This window comes from Hemiscyllium ocellatum, chromosome 22 (genome assembly GCF_020745735.1).
Source record: "Hemiscyllium ocellatum isolate sHemOce1 chromosome 22, sHemOce1.pat.X.cur, whole genome shotgun sequence".
Classification (NCBI taxonomy): domain Eukaryota; kingdom Metazoa; phylum Chordata; class Chondrichthyes; order Orectolobiformes; family Hemiscylliidae; genus Hemiscyllium; species Hemiscyllium ocellatum.
In genome coordinates, this window is record NC_083422.1 from 51,743,205 (window position 1) to 51,763,963 (window position 20,759).

The 20,759-nt window shown below is 44.9% G+C and overlaps 1 protein-coding gene across 1 annotated transcript in view; it reads right to left on the reverse strand.

Annotated features, from left to right (window-relative positions):
* zgc:171482 (zinc finger protein) overlaps positions 1-20,759 on the reverse strand; it is a 287,436-nt gene that overhangs the window by 256,514 nt on the left and 10,163 nt on the right. The window contains exon 2 of the mRNA XM_060842492.1: positions 16,374-16,466. Coding sequence (XP_060698475.1) covers positions 16,374-16,466 — 93 coding nt within the window. The remainder of the gene's footprint in view (positions 1-16,373; positions 16,467-20,759) is intronic.

The window sequence follows — 20,759 nt, forward strand, 5'->3', positions numbered from 1 at the left end:
TCTGAAATAGCTGGCACTGTTCTTTACATAAACACAGATGTATTCTTCAAGGAAACACCATAGTTATTCAGTCGGGCATTGAGGTGAAACTGAATATGGGAAAACAATAAAGATATGGTCCGTGGAAAGTCTGTCAAATTTGCAATTTCCAGCATTAAGCTCCCAATGTCCAATAGGAAATAACCTCGCCATTAAGAATAATTGAAGTGTTATTGATGTCAAGGAGTAGAAACTTGGAATACAATTGGCCAATTCTATTAAAACTTCATGAGAAATGTGTCCAGCCACCACTGAATCCCTACAGTGTGGAAGCAAGCCATTTGGCCCATTGTGTCCACAATGACCCACCCCATCCTTGCACTTTCCATGGCTAATCCACCCAACCTGTACATCCCTGGACTCTATGAGCAATGTAGCATGGCTAGTGCACCTAACCTACATATCTTTGGACTATGGGAAGAAACTCACACTGACATGGAGAATGTGCAAACTCTTCACAGACAGTCATCTAATGGTGGAAATCAACCTGTGGCCCATGTGCTGTAAGGCAGCAGTGCTAACCACAGAGCTACTGCGTCACTCATCCTCAAAAAGGTTGAAAAATATAGTAACAGTCACAGGAGTAAGGAACAGAAGTAGTAAATAACAGATGCAAGGTTTGTAAGAGATCTCAAAGGACAGCATATAAGATTAGATTACTTACAGTGTGGAAACAGGCCCTTCGGCCCAACAAGTCCACACCAATGCGCAACCCACCCATACCCCTACATCTACCCCTTACCTAACACTACGGGCAATTTAGCATGGCCAATTTACCTGACCCGCACATCTTTGGACTATGGGAGGAAATCGGAGCACCTGGAGGAAACCCACGCAGACAACGTGCAAACTCCACACAGTCAGTCAGTCATCTGAGTCGGGAATTGAACCTGGGTCTCTGGCGCTGTGAGGCAGCAGTGCTAACCACTGTGCCACCGTGCCACCCACTAAAGGCTGTAAGGAGAAACCTGGGAGCTAAAGACCTGTGAGTCTGACATCAGTGGTGGGTGGGTTGTTGGAGGGGATTCTGAAAGATTGGATTTACATGTGTTTGGAGTGGCAAGGATTGAATAGGAATAGTCAGCATAGTTTTGTTAAAAGGGAAATTGTATTTTGTAAACTTGATTGAGTTTTTGAGGCAGTAACCAAAAAGATTGAAGAGGATCGAGTGTGGTGCTGGAAAAGCACAGCCCAGTCAGGCAGCACCCAAGGAGCAGGAGTGTCAACATTTCGAGCACAGGCTCTTCGTCAGGAATGTGGTCTTATGCTTTTCAAGAGATTTAAAGGTGGAGGTGAAAAAAAAATTCTCATTTTGTAGATTTGGCAATTAGGCTTAGTCAGTCAACAAAGCAACCAATGGGCTGCTCTCTTATTTAGAGAGTGACAACTGGTGGTAGTTCAACCTGGGGGCCACCATGCCTCAGGCCAGGGGAGAGTTTGAGAAGGAAAGTCTGTCACAGGAACCTCAGCTGGCGTGAGAAAGTAAAGATGAGAAAATAGTTGTGGATAAGGTCATTGAAAAGTGGATTGGAACCGTACTTGGACTACGTACAAAATCTGTCATTGATAAGGTCAGGATTTGCTAACAATTAATTTAAAGGTGTGTGTAGGAATACAAGCATAATAGTTATGAGTAATTCCGCAAAAAGTACTTTTCGCAATGGGGTATGTGAAAAGAATGGTCCTGTAATTGATATAATGGTTCATGAAATTCTGGCAGTTCAGCCAAACTGTAAAGTATTATCTGCAGTAATGTGGGCTGTCCAGGGTAAGAATTATGTGCAGAAAACAGTTGAAGGATACGTGCCAGTTAGGTGTTGTAGGATTCCTGAAATTCCATCAGTAATAGGTGATCAGCCCCCAGCTTGGGAAGGAGCAACAATTAGTTCTACTTCATTCGGACCATTTAATTGTGCTGCATGCAGAATGGCTTTCATTAAAGCTGATGTCTCAGGAAGAGTTCAGTGAGCTTTAAGACACAAGGTAAGGTCATCAGACACCAGTTTCAATCAGGAAGGTATGGATTATTCTAAGAGCGCGGGGCTTAAAGAATAGAAAGTATATATTACAAATTTGCAGATTCTGAAGAGGTTATAGAAAATAATGAGAAACCAGGTATCTCAAACCCAAATGTTGCACAGATTTGGGGATCAAATGGTCAAAGTGAGGCCATTCGTCCCAAAGGACAACTGCCAATGTGGGAATTAAAGTCAATTATTGACCAGAAGGGGCTAATCAACAGAGAGATGTGACCATCATAAATATAGCAAGAAAGGACACTGGACAATATAAGTTCTGGATGAATTTACAGGATGAGGGGTGGGGTGGTAGACCCATGGATTGGGAACATCAGGTACAAAAATGGAAAATAAGAAAACATAGTCTTGGCTCAAGCTCCTGGGTCCAGGAGTGAACATGCTCCTAAAGAGATCACAAACTGTTGAAAGAAAACTCAGTAACAGGATGGGGATGGATAACTGTTTCAGTCCAGAAATCATTGCTTTCAGAGCACCATTTGGAAGGTCTGGGTTCCAGTGAATGGTTTTTGGCCTATCTGTCAGTCAGGATTCCAGAACTACGGAAACTATTCCTGGATGTGTGTACATTCCTGTTGAGACTAAAAAATGGCCAACACCAAACAGGAGCATAACTGATACCAACACTCAGGAATGGTGACAGCTCATTGGGAGAAACTTAGTCATCAACGAGAAGAAGGTTCAGTTACATGTAGGCCAGATCAGCTTTTTGCCTCTATCTGTTCAGGTGAATCGTGTCCATCTCACACCTCCTCCCCAAGATAAGAATATAAGAACATAATAGCAGAACAGCAGAACATAAGAATTAGGAGTAGCAGTAGGTCATTCAGCCTCTCCTGCCTACGCCTCCCATTCAATAGGACTGTGTCTGATCTCACCTCAGCCTCAACTCCACATTCTTGTTAGCTCTCCATAACCCTCCAACCCGCTATTAATTAAAATCTTTCAATCGTAAACTGGCACTGCCAGAGTGTTCAGGGTTTAGATGGAGAGGAATTTGTTAAGTGTGTACAAGAAAATTTTCTGGTTCAGTATGTGGGTGTACCTACTAGAGAAGGTGCAAAACTTGACCTACTCATGGGAAATAAGGCAGGGCAGGTGACTGAGGTGTCAGTGGGAGAGCACTTTGGGGCCAGCGACCATATTTCTATTTGATTTAAAATAGTGATGGATAAGGATAGACCAGATCTAAAAGTTGAAGTTCTAAATTGGAGGAAGGCCAATTTTGACGGTATTAGGCAAAAACTTTCAAAAGCTGATTGAGGGCAGATGTCCACAGGTAAAAGGACAGCTGGAAAATGGGAAGCATTCAGAAATTAGATAACGAGAATTCAGAGACTGTATATTCCTGTCAGGGTGAAAGGAAATGCTGGTAGGTATAGGGAATGCTGGATGACTAAAGAAATCAAGGGTTTGGTTAAGAAAACGAAGGAAGCATATGTCAGGTATAGACAGCAGAAATCGAGTGAATCCTTAGAGTATAAAGGTAATAGGAGTATACTTAAGAGGGAAATCAGGAGGGCAAAAAGGGGACATGAGAGATAGATTTGGCAAATAGGATTAAGGAGAATCCAAAGGATTTTATAAATACATTCAGGACAAAAGGATAACTAGGGAGAGAAAAAGGCCCCTCAAAGATCAGCAAGGTGGCCTTTGTGTGGAACCACAGGAGATGGAGGAGATACTAAATGAGTATTTTGCATCAGTGTTTACTGTGGAGAAGGACATGGAAGATATAGAATGTGGGGAAATAGATGGTGACATTTTGAAAAATGTCCATATTACAGAGGAGGAGGTGCTAGATATTTAAAACGCATAAAAGTGGATAAATCCCTAAAACCTGATCAGGTGTACCCTAGAACTCTGTGGGAAGCTAGGAAGGTGATTGCTGGGCCCCTTCCTGAGGTATTTGTATCATTGATAGTCAAGATGAGGTGCCGGAAGACTGGAGGTTGGCAAATGTGGTGCCACTGTTTAAGAAAGGCGGTAAGGTCAAGCCAGGGAACTATAGACCGGTGAACCTGACATTGGTGGTGGGCAAGTTGTTGGAGGGAATCCTGAGGGACAAGATGTACATGTATTTGGAAAGGCAAGGACTGATTAGGAATAGTCAATATCGCTTTGTGAGTGGGAAATCATGTCTCATGAACTTGATTGAGTTTTTTGAAGAAGTTTCAAAGAGGATTGATGAGAGCAGAGTGGTGAACAGTAAGGCATTTGACAAGATTCCCGATGGGAGACTGATTAGCAAGGTTAGTTCTCATTGAATACAGGGAGAACTAGCCATTTGGATACAGAACTGGGTCAAAGGTAGAAGACAGAGGGTGGTGGTGGAGGGTTGTTTTTCAGACTGGAGGCCTGTGATCAGTGGAGTGCCACAAGGATCGGTGCTGGGTCCACCACTTTTCATCATTTATACAAATGATTTGGACGTGAGCTTAAGAGCTTTAGTTAGTAAGTTTGCAGACTACACCAAAATTGGAGGTGTAGTGTACAGCGAAGAAGGTTACCTCAGATTACAACGGGATCTTGATCAGATGGGCCAATAGGCTGAGGAGTGGCAGATGGATAAATGTGAGGTTATGGAAAGGCATATCAAAGCAGTAATGGTAAGGTCCTGGGGAGTGGTGCTGAACAAAAGGATCTTGGAGTGCAGGTTCATAGCTCCTTGAAAGTGAAGTCTCAGGTGGATAGGATAGTGAAGAAGGCATTTGGTATGCTTTCCTTTATTGGACAGAGCATGATTGGGAGGAATTAGGAGGTCATGCTATGGCTGTACAGAACATTTCTTAGGTCACATGCGGCTTTCTTGACCTGCAATCTTCTTCCTGACCTCTCCGCCCCCACCCCACTCCGGCCTATCACCCTCACCTTGACCTCCTTCCACCTATCGCATCTCCAATGCCCCTCCCGCAAGTCCCTCCTCCCTACCTTTTATCTTAGCCTGCTGGACACACTTTCCTCATTCCTGAAGAAGGGCTTATGCCCGAAACGTCGATTCTCCTGCCACTCCTCAGCCTATTGGCCCATCTGATCAAGATCCCGTTGTAATCTGAGGTAACCTTCTTCGCTGTACACTACACCTCCAATTTTGGTGTAGTCTGCAAACTTACTAACTAAAGCTCTTAAGCTCACGTCCAAATCATTTGTATAAATGATGAAAAGTGGTGGACCCAGCACCGATCCTTGTGGCACTCCACTGATCACAGGCCTCCAGTCTGAAAAACAACCCTCCACCACCACCCTCTGTCTTCTACCTTTGACCCAGTTCTGTATCCAAATGGCTAGTTCTCCCTGTATTCAATGAGAACTAACCTTGCTAATCAGTCTCCCATCGGGAATCTTGTCAAATGCCTTACTGTTCACCACTCTGCTCTCATCAATCCTCTTTGAAACTTCTTCAAAAAACTCAATCAAGTTCATGAGACATGATTTCCCACTCACAAAGCGATATTGACTATTCCTAATCAGTCCTTGCCCCTGTGTTGTTTCCAGCAACACATTTTCAGCTCTGATCTCCAGCATCTGCAGACCTCACTTTCTCTTCGAAGATTTTATTCATGAATTTATCCGAATGTCTTTTAAATGTTGTATATGTACCTGCATCCACCACTTCTTCTGGCAGTTCATTCCACACTCTCTGTGTAAAAGCATTGGCCCTCACATCCTTTTTTAATCTTTCTCCTCTCATTGTTAAAATATGCCCCCTAGTTTTGAACTCCTTCATCCATGGAGAAAGACCCTTGCTCTTCACCTTATAAATCATCCCCTTTTATAAACTGCAATAAGGTCACCCCTTAACTAACTTTGCTCCAGTGGAAAATAATCCCAGTTTATCCAGCCTACGTTTATAACTCAAACTCTCAACTCCCGGCAACATCCTGGTCAATCTTTTCTGAACCCTCTCCAATTTAATATTATCCCTCCTACAACAGGGTGACCAGAAATGTGCACAGTACGCCAGAAGAAATCTGGGTCGAGAGTGTGGTGCTGGAAAAGCACAGCAGGTCAGGCAGCATCCGAGGAGCAGGAGAATCGGCGTTTTAAGCCTTGGGGGTGGGGTGATAAATGGGAGGGGGTGGGGCTGGAGGGAAGGTAGCTGAGAGTGCAATTGGTGGATGGAGGTGGGGATGATGGTGATAGGTCAGAGAGGAGGGTGGAGCAGATAGGTGGGAAGGAAGATTGACAGGTGGGACAGGTCGTGAGGATGGTGCTGAGTTAAAAGGTTGAAACTGGGGTAAGGTGGGGGGAGGGGTTAATGAGGAAACTGGTGAAGTCCACATTGATGCCCTGGGGTTGAAGGGTCCCGAGTCGGAAGATAAGGTGTCCTTCCTCCAGGCGTCGGGTGGTGAGGGAGTGGCGATGGAGGAGACCCAGGACATGCATGTTCTTGACAAAGTGGTAGGGAGAGTTGAAATGTTTGGCCATGGGGTGGTAGGGTTGATTGGTGCGGGTGTCCCGGAGATGTTCTCTAAAGCGCTCTATGAGAAGGCGTCCAATCTCCCCAGTGTAGAGGAGACTGCATCCGGAGGAACAGACCCCAATGTAGAGGAGAAGAAATTTCACCAACGTCCTGTACAACCTCAACGTGAAATCCCAACTCCTGTACTCAAAGGTTTGAACAATGAAGGCAAGCGTGCTAAACATCTTCTTAACCAACATGTCTACCTGTGATTCAAATTTCAAATAATTGCACCTAGGTCTCTCTGTTCGACAACACTGCCCAAGACCCTACCATTAATTGTATAAGTCATACCATTGTTTGTTTTTCCAAAATATAATTCCTCACATTTATCCAAATTAAACTCCATTTGCTACTTGACCAAGATCTCTTTGTAATCTTCAATACCATTCTTCACAGTTGACTGTACCACTAATTTTGGTGTCATCCGCAATCTTACTAACCATGCCCCTCTCCTATATTTTCATCCAAATCATTTATACCAATGACCAACAAAAGTGGACCCTGATCTGATCCCTGCAGAATATGCTCATCACAGACCTCCATCCGAAAACCAACCCTCCACCACCATCCTCTATCTCCTACTGTCAAGCCATATTTGTGTCCAATTGGCAAACCTGAATCCCATGTGATCTAACTTTTCTAATTAGTCTAATGGAACCTTCCAAAAGGCTTTACTAAAATCTATGTAAACAACAGGAGAAAGTGAGGACTGCAGATGCTGGAGATCAGTGTCAAAATGTGCGGTGCTGGAAAAGCACAGCCGGTCAGTCAGCATCCGAGGAGCAGGTGAGTCGACACTTCAGGCATAAGACCACATTCCTGATGAAGAGCCTGTGCTCGAAATGTCGACGCTCCTGCTCCTTGGGTGCTGCCTGACTGGGCTGTGCTTTTCCAGCACCACACTCTCGATCCTCTTCAATCTTTTTGGTTACTGCCTCAAAAACTCAATCAAGTTTACAAAATACAATTTCCCTTTTAACAAAACTCTGTTAACTATTCCTATTCAATCCTTGCCACTCCAAACACATGTAAATCCAATCTTTCAGAATCCCCTCCAACAACCCACCCACCACTGATGTCAGACTCACAGGTCTTTAGCTCCCAGGTTTCCCCTTACCGCCTTCAGTGGGTGGCACGGTGGCACAGTGGTTAGCACTACTGCCTCACAGTGCCAGAGACCCGGGTTCAATTCCCGACTCAGGTGACTGACTGTGTGGAGTTTGCACACTCTCCCCCGTGTCAGCGTGGGTTTTCTCCAGTTTCCTCCCACAGTCCAAAGATGTGTAGGTCAGGTGAATTGGCCAGGCAATTGCCCATAGTGTTAGGTAAAGGGGTAAATGTAGGGGAATGGGTGGCGGGTCGGTGTGGACTTGTTGGGCCGAAGGGCCTGTTTCCACACTGTAAGTAATCTAAAGCCTTTCTTAAATACCAGCACAACATTAGCCACCCTCCAGTCTTCTAGCATTTTAGGACTAATGTCTAGAAAAACAAGGGAGAATGACTGACACACAGGTCACAGAGTCATACAGTATGGAAACAGACTCTTCGGTCCAACTCATCCATTCACACCGAGTTTCCCAAACTAAACTGGTCCCACTTGCCAGCATTTGGCCCATATCCCTCTAAACCTTTCCTATTCATGTACCCATCCAAATGCGTATTTTAAATGTTGTAACTGTGCTTGCATCTACCACTTCCTCTGGCAGTTCATTCCACACACAACCCACCCTCTGTGTGGAAACAATGTCCTTCAGGTCCCTTTTAAATCCTTCTCCTCTCACCTTAAAAATATGTCCTCTAGTTTTAGATTCCTCCACCTTGGGGAAAAGACCTGTGTTAGTCACTGTATCCATGCCCCTCACAATTTTATAAACCTCAATAAGGTCCTCCCTCTACCTCCTGCGCTCCAGTGTAAAAGGTCCCAGCCTATCCTTATAACTCAAACCTTCCATTCCCAACTCCATGTGCATAGGACAGAAGGTCAGCGACATCAATCTTACACATGTCACCTACAGACATTTCCAAAATGTGCAATGAGTCTAATTCCCACAAAGTCACAACATCTAATGGAGCAACATTGAACAGAAACAGAAACCAACACAAGTAACTGCATAATACTTCAGCTATGCACAAAACATTCACAGAGAGAAGCTTGGATAATCAAGATAACCATCGGGTCAGCAATCAACCTGCTAACAAGATGAAAGATTCCAAAACACCTACAACTTCAAAGCAACCAAGTGTGAAGTCTAAATCTCTGAAGTGTTAAGATATCACAGGTTCTGATGGGATTGTTAAACCACCAGAACATAATTCAGATTCTTAACTCATAAATATTTTAAATTCTTGTTTCTGTGTTTCACACTTAGTAATCTGACTTGGGCAAAAATGGGGATGTTACATTGTTACTTTGAGAACTGCGTTGCATTAAGAGCTGGATATACTGATGCACCAGGGATGAAACCACCACCTCCATGTGTAGCCTATCAGTAACATGTCAAAATCAGGATAATATATAGTTAGCTGGAACTGCAAGTTTGATCATCCAGTACAGAAGAGGGCCTTCAACTCAGCTAGTCTGTACTGCTGAAATTGTAGCCTGAGCTGTTCAATCAGTCTGGATAAGACTTTGAAATAAACTGGCTAAATAACGCCAACAGTGTGGGTTCATTCCTGCACTGGCTGAAGTTACCATGAAGGATGCTCCTGCTCAACCTTTCCCCTTGCCTGAGGCACAAGTGACCCTGAGGTTAAACCATCATCAGTTGTCTCTCGAATGAGAAAGCAGCCCGATGGTCCACAAGGACAATTGTGACTTTATCTTTATATCTGTTAATTATCTTAATAACATCACACTATATGTGGTCTATGATTCTATGACAATGTGACCATTATTTGATCAAATTTAGCATCAAGGAGCCCAAGCAAAACTGGAGTCAATGGGTATCGAGGGTAAACTCTCCGCTGGCTGCAGTCATGCTGGTCTGCAGGAAGATGGTTGCGGTTGTTGGAGGTCAGTCATCTCAGCTCCAGGACATCTCTGCGGGAGTTCCTCAGGGTATTGTCCTAGGCCCAGCCATTTTCAGCTGTTTCATCACTGACCTTCCTTCCAATATTTATTCTGACCCTAATGAAGTATAACCTTGATCTTATTGGTAAATAGCTAAAGTATTGAAATATATGATGTGACCAGTGGAGAACTGGGTCTAAACCCCCTTGGCTCCCAGCCTCATTCCTGATGAAGGGCTTATGCCTGAAACATCGACTCTCCTGCTCCTCGGATGCTGCCTGACCTGCTGTGATTTTCCAGAACCACATTCCCCACTCTAATCTCCAGCATCTGCAGTCCTCACTTTCTTCTAGAAAGAGACAGTTCATAGCTCCTGCCTTAGTCAAAACAATGAATACACATACACCATACACACACATGCACACACTCCTCACGCACACACTCACCTCAAATGCACACTTACTTACATATACATCTAAAATGCACTCACTCACACACACGTGCAACTCATGCGCACAACCGCCCACAAATGCAACTCACACACTCAGCTCAAATGCACACATTCACTCACACACACACATTCACACACACAGGGCTCATACATACACATTGCTCTCACACACAAACAGAGCTTTCAATACACACACAGACAGAGCTCACACAGACACACACAAACACACACATACAGAGCTCATACATACACCATGCTCTCAGACAAACAGAGCTTCCATACACATAAAAACACACACACGTTCATCTTCTCCCTCCCAAACCCCTGTGAGAGTAGAGACTACTCCATCAACGCTTTAACTAGAAAGGAAATATTAATAACTGCAACACAAGATGTGTTTTTTGCTCAGAGCAGTAATCCACTCACAGGGGAGCAGGCCACAAACAGCTCCACTACCTTATGGTCATCTGAGAGCTCACAATGTCACTTTGGTGCCAAATCAAATTTCACTCATCTTGTATTGAAGAGACTGCCCTACTTCCACACGGAATACACAGGAGTTTGTTGTCTGGAGGCCTTGATTACATAAACCTGCCACTCGGTTTGAGTGGAACATCAAGTGTGTCAGACCAACTTAAACTGAACTTAAATCAGAAGCACAATTCGTGTGGAAAGTGGAATCTAATTTTAAAACAGAGTTATTTTAAAATGAGGATTAACTGAGTGGGAATGAGGTGGGGCGGCACGGTGGCACAGTGGTTAGCACTGCTGCCTCACAGCGCCTGTAGACCTGGGTTCAATTCCCGACTCAGGCGACTGACTGTGTGGAGTTTGCACATTCTCCCCGTGTCTGCGTGGGTTTCCTCCGGGTGCTCCGGTTTCCTCCCACAGTCACAAAGATGTGCGGGTCAGGTGAATTGGCCAAGCTAAATTGCCCGTAGTGTTAGGTAAGGGGTAAATGTAGGGGTATGGGTGGGTTGCGCTTCGGCGGGTCAGTGTGGACTTGTTGGGCCGAAGGGCCTGTTTCCACACTGTAAGTCTAATCTAATCTAATTTCCCCACAGCCTCACTTCCTATCACACTGACATAAACTGAGTCTCGCATTTACAGGGTTCTGTTGTGGCCACCAAAGTCAGGCCTGAGGCCTGGTGCATTTATAAAGAAGAAATTGATGCCTGTTTAAAGTTCCCCCCTCTCCCCGCACCACCACCTCCTTCCACTGCACAGGAAATGGGGGTATGGATGGGGGAAACAAGGAGTTTGGTTGGGGACAGCTTCCCTGAGCACAGGTCACCAAAGTGAAGCTCTGCATCAGTCACATCGTCTCCCTGCTCCACACAACCCCTGTAGGCCATGAACAGTCTCCACACAACCCCTGTAGGCCATGAACAGGCTCCTCCTCCTGCACTCTCCCAACTTTCCCTCCTGTAGCCCCTTTACCCTTGTCACCCTTCCTCCACTACTACCCCTCCCCCTCTTTGTCCCCAACACTCCCCAAAAGAAGAACGAGTGCAACTTACAAATAGAATCACGGACTCTCTATAGTGTGGAAAGACGCTATTTGGCCCTTTGAGGTCCACATCAACCCTCCGAACAGCATCCCACCCAGGTCTAACTCCCTACCCTATTCCTGTAACCCTACATTTACCGTGGCTGTGGGAGAAAACCAGAGTACCTACAAAGACGTGGGGAGAATGTGCCAAAACCACAGACAGTCACCCGAGATGGGATTGAACCCAGGTCTGCAGCGCTGTGAGGCAGCAGTGCTTAACACTGAGTCACCTTGCCAACCTGCATTGGTCACCTACTGGCAATGACACAAATTGGTCAGACTATCTCAAAACTGTATGACCAGGATACTCACTTCCAAGCATTACTGTTTGTTTCCCTTTAGGTGCCCCCCAGTTCCCCTCTTCTCCAACCTGCTCTCCTTCCCACTGCATCTCCACCTCCCACATCATCTCCTGTTCCCCCACATCACCATTCCTGCTTCTCCTGCATCCTCTACTCCTCCTGCATCCCTGAATCCTCCTGCGTCCCCTGCATCCCCTTCTCTCCCCTACATCCTCTTTTCCCCACTATGCTCATCAAAGGCTTCTGCCAATAAATTCCCCCCATACTGATTCACGGTGGTAGCAATGTGCACCTTTTTGTGAGATGCAGTGCACCAACTCATTTAGACTCCTTCGACAGCATCTTCCAAACCCATGACCTCTACCATCTAAAAGGCCAAGGACAGCGGAACCATGGGAACATTGGCTCTCCTCCCCCAGCTACTCATCATCCTAAATTGGAAATACATCACTGTTCCTTCAATGTTGCCAGAACCATGCTCTGTACTAGTGCCATGGGTGTCATGACAACCAATTGACAGTTGTTGTTCAAGATGGCAGCTCACAGACACTTTCTCCCCAAAATGGAAATGCAGACCCCTAGTATGCAAGATTAAAATCTGTGAGATTGTACATACGAGATATGAACACATTTTCCTCCTCGTGGGGATGTGTAAGGAGCTACAGTCACCATTTCAAACAGGTATCAGGGAGATTTTGCCAGTGTTGATGCTCCTCACTTAATAAATGTTACACATGTGGTCAGAGGCAGAGTAGCCTAAACACAGAATTTTAGTCTCACACTGAAAACTACAACTTTCAGCCCATGAACACATCTGCACTCAGTAAAAACTGGCAACTGGAAGTTTAATTAAGTATACTGAAGTAACTACAAAGAATTAGAGGTTTGTACTGTATTATAACTAGGTTGAAGGCTGAGACTCTGTGTATAAGTAGAATCAAACTGAGGTCTATTCACTATACCAATGGAGAGATCTGTTCATGTTTGTACAGACACTGTAGTGAATGAATCACAACTGATGTAGTGACTGTAACGGGGTCAGCCGGGGTCATAGAGTATGAGTTCCCTGATTGGGTCTGTTAACCTGATCCAATCAGGGAGCCCTGGCTGACTGATATAAACAGGAGTATCAGAGGTTCTGTTCACTCTGAGAGCTGGCCCTGAAGGAGCTGGATCAATGTCAAGGATTCTCCGAATGTAAATAAAGGGTGTCTCTGACAGAATACCAGCCTATGTGGAATTATTCAGCTGAGTTTGATAAACATGCTTTGATCTATTGATCTGCATTGGTTCTCCTTTCACTCACACTCATGGAGCGGTAAGGAATCCAGGACACACACTTGATCTGAATTATATCAGTCACCTTCAGCAGGGAAGATCTCAGGGAGATTGTAATGGCCCCCAACCCACCTGAATAGAGATTAGATTTGATCGCTAATCAGTGAACCCTGCTCAAACTAAATAACTATGGATCAGGGGTGAGGATGACATGGGGTTTGAAGCACAGTTTAATGTAAATCAGGACCACAAGGTTTGGAATATTGAAAAATTAGAAAAGAATTGTGTGGCACCTTCAAACGAAATAGATGTTGGAAGTCCTCTTTGCGAGACTATGTACGTATGTATGTCCAGAGTTGAAATGTCTAATACTAAAGGACGTGCATTTAAGGTAAGAGGGGGAAAATTCAAAGTAGGGGCAAGTTTTTAACTGAGAGAGAGGTCGCTGCCTACAATGCACTACCAGAGGTAGTGATGGAGGCAGATGTGATCGGGGTGTTTAAAGGTCTTTTAGATAAGCATATGCATAAGCAAGGAATGCAGAAATATGGCCCTGGGCTGGCAGAAGGGATTCATTTAATTTGGCATCATGTTTGGCTCAGCATCATAAGTAAAAGGGCCTATTCCTGTGTTTTCTATATTCAATGTATTATAACACCTTCTAAGTTCTCCCTGTGTTTTATGTTGTCTCTACAAATCCCTTCCACTTTCTGGGATAAAATTCAAAGGATATGGTCCTCCCCTTCAGGAACCTCGGCCCAAACAGTTATCATTTATCTGTCTGAGTCCTGGAAGTGAGGTTTATGAGCTGCCCTTCAATGGGAATGGGGAGGGGTGTGGGGTAGATGGGTGAGGGGTGTGGGGCAGGAGGGGTGTGTGGTAGGTGGTGGAGGGGTGTGGGATGTTGGAAGAGGGGAGTAGGATAAATGGGGGAGGGGTGTGGGATGTTGGGGGAGGGAAGTGGGAGAGATGGAGGAGGGGTGTGGGATAAGTGGGGGAGGGATGTGGGGTAGGTGTGGGAGGGGTGTGGGATAGGTGGGGGATGGGTGTGGGGTAGTGAGGGAGGTGTGGGGTGATGGGGGAGGCATCTGAGATAAGTGGAGGAGGTATGTGGGATAGGTGAGGGAGAAGTGTGATGTAAGTGGGGGAGGATGTGTGATAGGTGGGGGAGGGGTGTAAGGTAAGTGGGGGAGGGATGTGTGATAGGTGGAGGAGGGGAGTGGGGTGTTAGGAGAGTGGTGTGGGGTAGGTAGGGGAGGGTGTGGGATAGGTGGGGGAAGGGTGTGGGGTAGTGAGGGAGGTGTGAGGTGATGGGGAGGCATATGAGATAAGTGGAGGAGGTATGTGGGATAGGTGAGGGAGGAGTGTGAGGTAAGTGGGGGAGGGATGTGTGATAGGTGGGGGAGAGGTGTGAGGTAGGTGGGGGAGGGGAGTGGGGTGTTGGGAGAGTGGTGTGGGGTAGGTGGGGGAGGGGTTTGGGGTAGGTGGGGGAGGGGTGTAGAAGCAGGGCAGAAACAGAAAACCTCTGGCTCAACTCCATTTCCTCTCAGGTGAAGGTGACATCTTTGTTGATGACTGGGGCCCTTGTGTTTAGCACAGTTACTCACTGGGGGAATCTGAGCAATGTTTGACACAGCAATATTCCAATTCCATTAGCACGAGGCTAGCACTGCAAATATCAAAGGAGGAGGATGGCAGAAAATATCGAAGCAAAGCATATTTCTCCCAGAAGAAAATTATTGAAGGCTTGCAAAAAGTGCAGCAGAAGTGCTAACTCAGAGCTTACATGAGGAATTAATCCAGCAAGTCAAGGCATACCGGGACTGACCGTATGTTTCAGATTATTCAGCACCTTCGGAGGTCTGTGATATCATTAGTTCAGTGTAGCTTGAGAAACGCAGTTATATTACACCTCACTGGGGTGGTCTGCTGGAAATCAAACCCAGATATTCCTGGAATTGGGACTTAGAAATGTTGACTCTCAAAGTACACAAAGTCCCCAGTTTATATGTCTGATAGACTCAGGTTCACAGAAAACACTGACTATGTTTCTACACTTACTGCTTTCCTCTTTACAATTACATCAATTATAGTCTCCGGTAAACAGTAATGAACTGTCAACACATAATCCCACTGGTTATAACTCTAACACCCTCTCCTAAACCTCACACCTGGCCCGACCTACAAAAACACTGGTGTTTGGGTGGAGGGAAAAAATGAACGCGGAAACAGTTCAAGGGCCACAGCCCGTAGTGCTCACTGCCAGGATATTTTAGTTATTCAATTTCTCATCTCCAGGCTGTTTTCACTTCTCCAAAGTAGGCACAGGTAATTTTAAAATTTTAATGGGATGTGGGTGTCACTATTGCCTACCCCTAATTGCCAAGAGGGCAATTATGAGTCAAATACATTGCCTGGGATCTGGTGTCAAATGTAGGCCAGACCAGGTAAGGCCAGCAAATTTCTTTCCCAAAAGGACAGTAATGAATCTGATGGGTTTTTACAACAATTGACAAAGGTTCAATGGTCACCAGATTTTTTATTGAATTCAAATTTCACATCCCTGTCCCCAGAATATTGGCTGAGGGTTCTGGATCACCAGTCCAGTGAAGCTATCAATACACCACAGCCTCCCCTATTCAACTGATAACTAATTGCAAACTCTCTAAATTACTGTTAAAGATCGCAGATTGCAGCAAATGGCGGCTTCCTTTAGGTTTCATATATTTCACTGGAAAGAAAGACACGTCTTCTGCCACTTGCAGCAGTCCAAAGGCTTCCGCCAGCAACATTCACACCCACAAGCTGTTCAGCTGCTCAGGAACCAATCAGATCATTGTTGTCAGGCAGATGGCTTTTGGCATCCATAATTCGTCGCAATTCCACAAACCAAAAAGCGACCCTGTTGTCAGCTGAATTACACCTTTTACACTCTTTGGTGCTGGTCTAACTACGAAACAACCATGGTTCCATTGCTTAAACATTATAGGTCAGGGCACACTCTGGGCTGTCTGGTTGTTTCAGATTATACAGCACCTTCAGAAGTCTATTAGGTAAGTGTAGTTTGAGGGATGTGATTACTGTTACACTTCACTGGGGTAGTACACTAGCCCAGTGGGAGTCAGGTGGCTCGCTTTTAAAAACTGCACCAATCCTCGGTTTTTAAAGCAATCCTTTTTCCAGTTAGGTCAGAATCAAACACAGAGAAAAATTAAAAGATACTGCCTTCATATTACTTACTGGGTTATCAGGACGGAGCTTCTTGGAGGGTGGTCCTCCATCCTCTGGGTGAAGCATGTAGTATAGGCGTACCTTGTTTGCATGTTTCTTACTCTGCGAAAATATAAAAGGCCAGACGGCTTAGGAGCAAAGAACGATTTACACAATCTTTCATAAAACATGAGGAAGCAGATCATTGAGTAAGGGAAGTCATTCAAATACATTAAACACTCCCCATCCACTCACAGTGCAATCTGGAATTTAGAATTGCCACAGGCCATTTGACCCTTTGCACTTGCTTCACCATTCAGTAAGGTGACGGCTAATCTGATTGCTCCATATTCCCCCCACCTCCATAAGCTCTCACTTGCTTTCTTACCAAGAATCCAAATACCCCTGCCTTAAAGTCATAGAGATGTACAGCACAGAGACAGACCCCTTGGTCCAACACTTCCTAAACTCATCTAGTCCCATTTGCCAGCATTTGGCCCATTTTCCTCTAAACCCTTCCTATTCCAGATGCCTTTTCAATGTTGCAATTGTACCAGCCTCCACCACTTCCCCTGGCAGCTCATTCCATACACGTACCACTCTGCGTGAAAAGGTAGGCCATCAGTTCCCTTTTAAATCTTTTCCCTCTCACCTTAAACCTAGGGCCTTTAGTTTTGGATTCCCCTGGGAAAAAGACTTTCCCTATTCACCAAATCTGTGCCCCTTAATAGTTTATAAACCTCGATAAGATCAACCCTCAGTTTTTTGATGCTCCAGGGAACATGGCCCTTGTTTAAAGTCATTCAAAGACCCTGCTTTCACCAGCTTTTTAAGATGTGGAGAGGATGTTTCCATTTGTGGATGAGTCTAAACCTATGAGTCCCTGTTTAAAAATAAGGGGGTCACCAATTTAACACAGAGGTGGAAGCATTTTATTCTCACAGAGGGTCTTTGGAACTCTCTTCCTCAAAAGGTGTTGGAAGCAGAGTCTTCCACTCATGTTTCCTCTGCCCAAGACCGCAACAAATTACAGAGAATAGTGAACACAGCCCAGCCCATCACACAACTGGCCTTCCATCCATTGACTCTGTCTATACAAGCCACTGCCTGGGGAGAGCAGCCAACATAACCAAAGACCCCTCCCATCCCGGTTATACTCTCTTCCACCATCTTCTCTTGGACTGAAGATACAAACACGTACCAAACGATTCAAGAACAGCTTCTTCCACGCTGTTATCAGAATTATGATTAGGCCTCTCGTATACAGAGGTACCTTGATTATCTGAAGGACACGCATGGGGAGTATTTCGTTTGGTTAAACAAATTCCAGATAATCATATGCCGGATAACATTGTTTAGCTGAGCATAGGGACATTGCGATCTTGCCGGATAATCTGATATTCGGATAATCAAATGCCAGATAATCGAGGCTCCTCTGTTATAGAGTTGATCTTTCTCTGCACCCTCTCTGTAGCTGTGACACTATATTCTGCATTCTGTTCAATTCCCCTTATGTACTTAGGTATGATTTGGCTGGATAGCACACAAAACAATACTTTTCACTGTATCTTAGTACGTGACAATAATAAACCGATTCAAATCAAATTTTGAAGTGGAGGTCGGTAGATTCTTGATAAGCAGGGCAAAGTAAGGTTATCGGGAAGTGTTGAATAATTAGATCAGCCATGAACGTATTGAACAGCAGAGCAGTTTTTGAGGGGTAGAATGGCCTCCTCATAATCCTAATTTGTACACTCATGTGTCCTTGCATTGCAACTCACTGCTGAGTGTCAGGAGTCATGCAACAGGTCAGTAACAGAGGACACAGTGAACATTCTGTGACATTTTAAAATTGTGATGCTCTTTTGCAGAAACGCCTAAGGGCACGACGGATCCTCTAAGTAATTGTCGAAACATTTGGGGTGAGTTTTGTCAGAGCTGAATTTTTTTGAGGGAGACTGCCACTGGGATTACAATCGAATCCTGAGCCCACACTCTGCATGACCTGCTGATATTTGACAGTAATATGCTCTGATGGTGGGATTGCATTCAAGGGATGACCCAGCGTGCTGCTGGTGATTTTACCATCATCACACCTCTCACTCGCCTTCCTTTCGGCCAGTAAAATCTAGGCCAACAAAATTTCGGAACATCACAGTGAATTATTAATTGGTCTATTACAGAGGAAAAATAAGGAGATTAACACTAGACAATAGAGATAAAAGAGCCAGACTAGATAATAGGGCCAGTGCAGGCAAGATAGGCCAAATGACCTCTTTCTACATCACAATAATTCTATGATTTGATAGTGACTGGTTCGGCCAGTTTAATAGGTGTCAGTAATCTAGATATAGATCCAAGGACCTTTCTACAGTAAGTGAAAAATACCAGGAAAATGGTTAAGTCAGTATTTTTTTTTAAAACACACCCTTTGTGTGTCATGAACTTACAAAAATAAAAATAATTCTTTTGGAGCACAGTAGTAGCAGCTGAGATCTATAAAGGAGCAAATTCTTTCATGTTACCCTGGAAACAGTAAGATGTATTGACCTCACAACCAAGGACATAAGCATTATGAACTGCAAGGAATGGCCTGTCATAGTTGACTAGTGGTGCAGTGGATAAATTATTTACAGGATATTATCCAATACTGTTGAGTAGCAGGACTCAAAGTTACAGTCGCTGTTCCACAGTGGATGTCTGGCCAGTTACAAGTGGAGCCATCTCCCCATCACCTCCTGGCTGTGTGAAGGTGAGCAGCAAAAATAGTCAGACCTCTTATTTCATTGTTTCAACTGCCTGAGGTAAAAGGCATAAGGTTGTGAGTTCAAGTCCCACTTCAGAGACTTGACCAGACAATCCAAGTGCAGGGCAGAGGGAGTGCTCCACTATTGCTGTCCTTCAGTAGGACATTTAGAGGCCTGTTTGCTCTCTCAGATCGATGCAAAGGATGCCACAACCTGAGGAACATAGGAATTTCCTGCCTGATACTTGTATCTCAACCAACACCATAAGAAAAGAAGTCACTGTCATTTTGGAGGAGGTTAGTGTGTATAAGTTGGCAGCTGTTTTTCCACATTACATCAATGAGCACATTTCAAAGAGGTGCTCAATTTAGCTTCCCAATTCCTGAAGGAAACCCTCACCCACCAATCCTTAAATCCCCCTGTCCATTGTTTATAACACACCGACTTGTCCCAACTTTGGGTGTGAAGTGATCAATGTTGGTGGGCTTGAGGGGGTGTGTTTAAATTGCAATGATCGCCCAGGCTGTCAGCAGGAACACTGAGGTGACCCAGGTTCCAGGCTGGAAAACTCCATAGTGTTTTCCCAACCCTCCATTGAATAAGACAAAGGGAATCCCCTTTGCGAAGTGACTGCCACCTGCTGGGTGACTGGCAGCATTACAGCAGAGGAATGAGAATCGATCCATTCAATACAAGAGCCAACCCTCAACCTGTATTTATGCAACATCCTGAATGTCGTAAAATGTCCTTCTGCACTTCACAAGGGCATTACAGAATAATATTAGACAATGAGCCACATAAGATATTATCAGACCAGATTTCCAAAGCTTGGTCAAGGGCTCAGTTTTGTGGAGCATATTAAATTAGGGTGGCATGGTGGCTCAGTGGTTAGCACTGCTCCCTCCCAGCTCTAGGTACCCTTGGGTGACTGTCTGTGTGATGTTTGCACATTGCCCCTGTGGGTTTTCTCCCACAGTCCAAAGATATAAGGTTTGGTCATGGGGAAATGTAGGTGGGCTGCTCTTAGGAGGATTGGTATGGGCTGAATGGCCTGTTTCCACACTGTAGGGATTCTATGAAAGAGGGAGAGAATGGAATTGAGGTGAAGTTTAATGTTGCAAATCCAGAATTTTGAGACAACTGCCAATGGAGGAGCGATTAATATGGGGGATGCTCAATAGGCCGGAATTAAACCTCCATTTCCTCTCAGCTTCCCTCCCAATTCCGGTAATGTTGCTGCTTCCCTTTCTGACCCACCTGACAATTTCGTCCTCCATCTCCCTTTCCTGAAACCGGGTTCTGATTTACAATTCAAACAACGTCACTGGAAACCATAACATTGCAGTCAGTGGGAGCTTGCTGCGCACAGACTGGCTGCTGTCCCTCAGCAATCACCATGTTTCACAGTGTTAAGTTCTTTGGGAGGTCTTGAGGCAGAAGGATTATGTTTCTGATTCACTTCGATTGGACTAATTTATCGCAGAGTGGAGTCAGACTTGAAATAACTCCAAATATCCTGTCACCACCTTCCAAACCCATGACCACTTCCATCTAGAAGGAATAGGGCAGCAGATACATCGGAACTCCACCAGTTTCAAGTTCCCTCCAAGCCACTCACCATCCAGATTTGAAAATATATCACCGTTCCTTCCCTATCGACGGGTCAAAA